Source organism: Silurus meridionalis, chromosome 10 (genome assembly GCF_014805685.1).
Source record: "Silurus meridionalis isolate SWU-2019-XX chromosome 10, ASM1480568v1, whole genome shotgun sequence".
In the NCBI taxonomy this organism is placed as follows: domain Eukaryota; kingdom Metazoa; phylum Chordata; class Actinopteri; order Siluriformes; family Siluridae; genus Silurus; species Silurus meridionalis.
Window position 1 is genome coordinate 133,475 of NC_060893.1, and position 6,977 is coordinate 140,451.

Here is a 6,977-nt window from a genome sequence, read left to right on the forward strand (position 1 = left end):
CTGAGTAGTTATTAATTCTACCTGTTTTAGTGTCACACTGGTAACTGAACCTCACATCATATACAGTGCCTTGCGAAAGTATTCACCCCTTGAACTTTGCGACCTTTTGCCACATTTCAGGCTTCAAACATAAAGATATGAAACTAATTTTTTTGTGAAGAATCAACAAGTGGGACACAATCATGAAGTGGAACGAAATTTATTGGATATTTCAAACTTTTTCAACAAATAAAAAAACCAAATAAGTGGGCGTGCAAAATTATTCAGCCCCTTAAGTTAATATTTTGTAGCGCCACCTTTTGCTGCGATTACAGCTGTAAGTCGCTTGTGGTATGTCTCTATCAGTTTTTTTTTTTAATAAATTCTTGACATCAAGATTTGAATTCTTGATATCAACAGTTCATGCAAACTGTTTTTACATTTATTCCTTAATTGCTGATACCAAGAATTGAATTCTGGATATCCACAATTCAGTTTTTGATATAAAAATATGTGCACCTATTTCTGATATCAACCATTGAATTGTTGATATAAAAATAATTTTTGATATCAATAATTGAATTGCTGATATCGACAATTAAAGATTAAATGTTAAAATGGCTTGCCATACCTGCCTACCTTATTCCATCCAGACACACCTCACTTCGCACTCTTTGCTGACGTGAGCGTGGAAGTACCGACTGTACCATCACAAGAGTAGCTGCTGCACTAAAACTGCTTGATATTGATCCCTTTTTACTTGTTTTAAGATTCTTAAGTTAAATTATCTTACTGCACTGGCTGATCATTTTGCTTAATTTATACAGTTTTCGCCTAATTTAGGTATATTTTATCTTGTTTTGAGAATGATTTTTTACAGTGTTCATATTGTATTTTTATGTTTTATGCTTATTTTGAGAATTTTCATCAAGTTTTTTGGGTTTTGTGTGATTACAAAAAATAATAGAATATGCTGAATTTAAGGTGTAATATTCTAGGGTTAGGGTTCTTCCCTAACATCTTCCCTAAAATGTAGTCCTTACAAAACAGTGAAATTTTCTTGTTTGTCTAGTTTTAAGACATTATTTTTAGTGACCAGATTTAAGCAGGTTTCATTAATTTTCTAATTATTCTGTTTATAAAAAGGAAGGGAAAAAAAGGCTTAAAACTGGGCTTTTCTGTCTAGTTACAGGATCTAGTAGAATTTAATATTGACTAGATATTAATGCTAGTTTTAAGAATTCTTACCAAGTCAATTTTGCTTACCCCATTGGCAGATATTTTTGCTTGATTTCAGTACAATTTAACTAGATTTAAGTAAATCTAGCTTGTTTCAAGAGGGGCATTTTTTTTGCAGTGTATCCAGTTGAGGTCTTTAAAGCCTCTGCACTTGTAATGGTTCACCCAGACCCGAAGAACTGGATCAAATACGCTCACTATAAGGATGCACGTGGATACACTGCTCACGTGAGAAGAGTTTTTTGGTTTGGAGGAAAACCTCTACCTGGCTTTTGGTAAATTTGAGGAGAAACAAAAAGAGATGATTTCTGGCTAAAATCTCAAAGTCAACTTGTAAATGTGTTTCAACTTTGCTGGTTGTAGGTTGAACAGTGAGTCTTAAACGTTTTTATCTTGGTTTTTTTAGTGCTTATTGAAATCGGTAAGATATCAACCCCCTGTAAAACTAGTCCTGTCTGAATAGGGCTTTACACACACACACACATACACAATCAATCTCATATACACACACACACACACACACTCACTCACATACACACACACACACACACACCTGGTGACACAGACACACATATTATAATGACAGTAGATAAAATAATTGAAACTTCTTTTCACATTTTTTGTACATTTATTGTGTTTTGATTTCAGCTATACCGCGAGTTCTACACACACACACACTCACTGATACACTTACTCACACACATCATAATCATGAACATTTTATACATAGATGCTATTAAAATTTTGTGACACTGAGTACTTTTGTTTTATATTTAGTATATATATATATATATATATATATATATATATATATATATATATATATATATATATATATATATATATATATATGTATGTGTAAATATTGTTTGTTTGTTGTAATTATATTTTCTTTATATTACAGTTACAATTGTTATTACAATTTAATTTTTTTGTTCCTGTTTCTTTATTATTACTGTTATATTTGTAATTGTTGTAATTGAATCATGAACATGTTGATTTGAAGCTGTTTTGTTTTGGAGTGTAACTAAAATGTGTGTGGGTTTAATGTTGGGTTACTTTGTCCATAAAGGAGAGTGAGGAGTGATGAACAGTAACCTCACATGACCTCCACAAGCACTTCATGGTTTAGTTTGAGATGAATTTGTTAATGTTTAATAGTTTGTGTTATTATTATTTTTATTTTAAATGTTGTTAATAATCATTTGTTGAATGTTTCATTTCTATGTTTAATATTTGATAAAACCTGTCTGACTGAACAGACCCTTAATTGCTGCACACAGATACACAGAATTGTGCTGCACAGACTACAGTATGTGTACAGCAGTTCTCTGGAAAGAGATTATCAAGCCTCAGCACATGCTGACAGGAAAGTCCCAGTGATGCACAATATAAATGCTGTTTCCTATACATTTGTCCAGCTATACACACACACACACACACACACACACACACACACACACACACACACACACACACATAGGGTTGCATGGGTAAATGGGGAGGGTTGCGTAAGGAAGTGCATCCTTCCAAATCAAATATCCGGATCAGGAAAGAGAAATTCATACCGGATCGATCGAGGCCCTGGTTACCAACGACCCCCACAGGTATCGTTAGCCTACAGGGTACCGGTGGAAACTGTTGGCTGAAGGAGAAGAAGGAGAGGAGGAGGACGTCTACAGAGACAGCAGGGAAAGGAGAAGTGGAGGAGAAGTGGAGGAGAAGGAGAGGAGGAGGACGTCTACAGAGACAGCAGGGAAAGGAGAAGTGGAGGAGAAGGAGAGGAGGAGGAGAGGAGGAGGACGTCTACAGAGACAGCAGGGAAAGGAGAAGTGGAGGAGAAGTGGAGGTTCAGGTGGGAACTTTAAATGTTGCTACTATGAAAATTCAGGAGTCTCAGTACTCTTGTACAGATTGTACCAGGATCAACTACTAAGCATTTAGTGTTGAGTCGAGCTGCTTATGATGCTGGATCAATGGTGTTTTAAATTTAAGTCACAAATGTAGATTTACAACTTGTTTCCTTATGTTTACTAAATACATCAAAATTAAAGTTAATTAAAGTTTCAGGAGCCTCTTTAACACTGTACCGGCGTTTTTAACAGAAACTCGTATAGCCAATCACAGCGCTTGTGGGCGGGGCCTATTTTTGTCTGGCATTTGGAGAGAGAAATCACTTTCAGAGGTAATCATCTCACAAGGTGAGTCTGGTGATACTGATCTTTTTATCTCACATTTCTTTAAGATTCCAGAGTTGATATGAATTTTTGATGCTAATTTACACTTATTTTAGTGTAGAACTCGATTTAATTAAAGTTTCAGGAGCCTCTTTAACGCTGTACCGGCGTTGTTAACGGAAACTCGTACGAGTCCCAAATGACTGGATGTTGAAGTGCACTTTGTAGGTTGATCAGGAAAGGCAGTGGTTTTGCAGTTAATAACAGTTAATGTAATAATAGGCCGAGCTGAACTAGCTACCTGCATTATGATAAAAAATAAACTGATAGTCAGGGGAACACTGAATCCAGAACAGCGCATTAGAACTCTTTTGAAGGCCGGACTGAAGATTGAGTTTGTGCAGTGCAGGATGACACACAGAGTGCAGGAGTTCTGTAAGGTCTGGGGGCAAGAGGGGGTTCTGTGTAGTGTTGATAATAAAAACACCTTCTCTTAAACAAAATGCTCTAATATACACTTCTATCTGTTCATCCACCCATTCATCCACGTCTTTTATTTCTACCCTTTTTACTACAAACAAGGGCTTTCATTATTTACCTTTTAAGTATGTGGCGGGACGTTAATTAGACAGAAACTATAACTCAGCTGACTACGCCACCCTGTTAACAGGGAACACTATTATAGATTAATCATCTACAAAAGACACAGGTACGTGGTTTCAATAAACAGAGGCAAGAGACATGGATACCAAAGATACAAAAAAATGTTTTATTTCACAATAAATATTACTTTTAAAACATGACTATGGGCTGGAATAAAATAGGCATAAAAGGAAACCGAGGCTTACCTAAAGCAGGTAAACTAGCTTAATGAGTATGCGGCTACTATATCGCCAGGAGCATAACACCAAATGCACAAGAGCACCACACACACTCACACAAACACGGTAAGACCAAGCGTGAACACACTGCACCCTGTGATAGAGTCCCACCACCGCACGCCAAGGCCAACTAGCCGTCTGCCTGAAGCCTCGGTTCCTATAACAAAGACACTGTTAACCAAATTTAAATCACACAAGAAATAATAGAAATAATAATTGAATGTTGTGTTTGAATGAATATACAATGAGTCAAACCAAATCATAAACAAAGCTAGCAAACAAACAAAGTAAAGTAAAACAAAGCATACAAAATTAAGTAAAACAAAGCATAAACAAAACTAGCAAAGCAAACAAAGCTAGCAAAGCAAACAAAGCTAGCAAAGCAAACAAAGCTAGCAAAGCAAACAAAGTGACTCCTCTTAAAACTATTCCACCTAAAAAGGATTAAGTAGAACATTTATTCATCCCACCAAACACCACAAACCTCAGCAGAGATAGCTACACATACCTTAATATTGTCGTTTCGACCACAAGTCCAGCCGCACAGGCAAATGGACATCAAACCGCAAGAAGGCACGGATTACGGCGGGTTCATGTTTAAAAGCAGTCACCGAGCCACATGGAATGATTACACGTTGGAAACTATAATTCAAATAACGCTAGTTACCACAAACACACACGTTGATACACACTTGCTAGCAAGCACATACCTGTGAGACAGGAAGAGTCTAAACCAGGAAGGGGCGGCCCTTGGGCAATGACACACAAGCGGTGATCACACAACATGGTGCATTTAAAGTCCCCTTTTATATAGTCTTGCATGTATCTGATTGGACAACTGATGCTTTCATGACAATTTAAAGGGACACCCACAGTTCGTCCCACTACAATCTACCCCCCACTGACGGATCGTCACCCCGACGGTCCTACTACTAGGGTCAGGATTACCTAATCCCATGGCCTAAAAATGCCTGGCACCATGCCATGCATTTGCTGCTGGGAGCCCTCACCTGTCCCACCTACTGAACGGGGAAGATGGTGTACATTTGGATGTTGGCCCGCATTTGCACGTTTTGTCCTGCGTAACGCACCCTCATCCACCTAACCAGGGCTTCAGGCTGTGGCTCCGGCAACATAGCTGTATCCCTAGCTGGAGCCTGTAATCCTGGCCAGTTAGCAGGAACGGGTCCCGTAACACTCACCCTCTCCTGTGGACCATGTTCCACCCCAGATGCCAGCCCACCAATTCTTAATTCGACATCAACTTGATCCCGTTCTTGGACCAAAGCTAATAAATCTACCTCATCCTCTTCCTCAGCTAACGATGATGTGCCCACAACTGGGTCAGGTAAAGGACTGCCATGGTTAGTACCAACTGTGTCCTTACAGACTCTTCTCTTTAGCAGTGAACGATGCACGTTCCTTACCTTGGTCAGGTCATCTACAGGCGCAATGGTGTACACTACACCACCTTCCTTGGGTGCCCTTATCACTTGGTAGACCACTGGGCTCCATAGGTCCTGGATTTTATGGCGGCCCCTTACCCCATAATCACGGAGGTACACCAGTTGACCCTCCACCAATGGTTCATCTCGGACGTGCTGATCATGATTGGCCTTGCGCCTATCAGCCATGACCTGCAACCGTTCCCGTGCACCTGCAAAGGCCACCTGGAGCCTCGTTTGATGTTCCAAGACCCAGTCATGCACACTACCCTCCCTTAGCTGTGGTTCTCTCCCCAACAGAAAATCTACAGGCAATCGTGGCTCCTGTCCAAACATCAAGAAGTGTGGCGATTCCCCTGTGCTCTGATGAGGGGTGCTATTATAACTGAACACTACCTGGGGAAGACACGCTACCCAGTCTCGTTTCCTGGACACTGGCAGAGTACGCAACAGATTATGTAGAGTGCGGTTAAAGCGTTCACACTGGCCGTTACCGGCCGGGTGATAGGGGGTAGTACAAGACTTCACCACACCATAAAGCTCACATAACTGACGTATCAACAAAGACTCAAAATTTCGACCCTGGTCCGAGTGGAGACGGCCCGGAACACCGAACCTGTAAAACCATTCGGTCACCAGGGCTTGTGCCACCGTCTCCGCTCGCTGATCCCTCGTTGGAACAGCAAGGGTATACTTACTGAAAACGTCAGTCATCACCAAAACGTTTTCGATGCCAGAGCTTGTGGGCTCTAACACTGTGAAGTCCACTGCCAAGATGTCATTTGGCCTAGATGACATTAACCGCCCCATAAAAGCCTGAGCCAGTGGCTGGGTGTCTTTGGCTGCCTGGCACCGGTCACACTCGTGACACCAACTTGCCACATCCGAGGACACACCCGCCAATAACACCTCTGTTGCACTAACTCCATGGTGCGCTCCTGCCCTGGTGTCCATGTTGCTGATGCAACTGCCTTAACACCTCTGGTCTCAAGGCAGCAGGCAAAACCAATTGCAACATCTCTTCCTTACCATTAGGGCAGTGAACCCGACGATACAGCATACCATCTAACTCCCTCAACCGATCCCACTGGCGGAGCAAGGTTAAGGCTGCCTTAGTCATTTGGCGCCGCTCATTAGGTCCTGGGCGATTTCCTTGTCTCCAAAATCGCAACACTTCCCAAATAACTGGATCAGCTGCCTGCAAAGAACGCAAGTCACCAGCAGAATAACCAGGAAGTGTAGAGACCATACACTGG

The 6,977-nt window shown here is 40.7% G+C and overlaps 2 protein-coding genes across 3 annotated transcripts in view; both read right to left on the reverse strand.

Moving 5' to 3' along the window:
* The window catches only part of LOC124392654, a 14,241-nt gene extending 9,400 nt beyond the window's left edge, over nt 1–4,841 (reverse strand). Inside the window, exons 1-2 of one of the 2 annotated variants that reach the window (XR_006927188.1) lie at nt 4,785–4,841; nt 4,244–4,433 (exon numbers count right to left, since the gene is read on the reverse strand). The gene's annotated coding sequence lies outside the window, so the exon portion shown is untranslated. Of the gene's footprint in view, nt 1–4,243; nt 4,619–4,784 lie in introns of those variants that run through there. The other variant, XM_046859823.1, reaches the window with a different exon arrangement.
* Nucleotides 4,842–5,295: 454 nt separating this feature from the next.
* On the reverse strand, nt 5,296–6,675 carry LOC124392577. Its single transcript, XM_046859716.1, has one exon. The coding sequence runs from the start codon at nt 6,673–6,675 to the stop codon at nt 5,296–5,298; it is 1,380 nt and encodes a 459-aa protein (XP_046715672.1).
* Between the last annotated feature and the right edge of the window lie 302 nt (nt 6,676–6,977).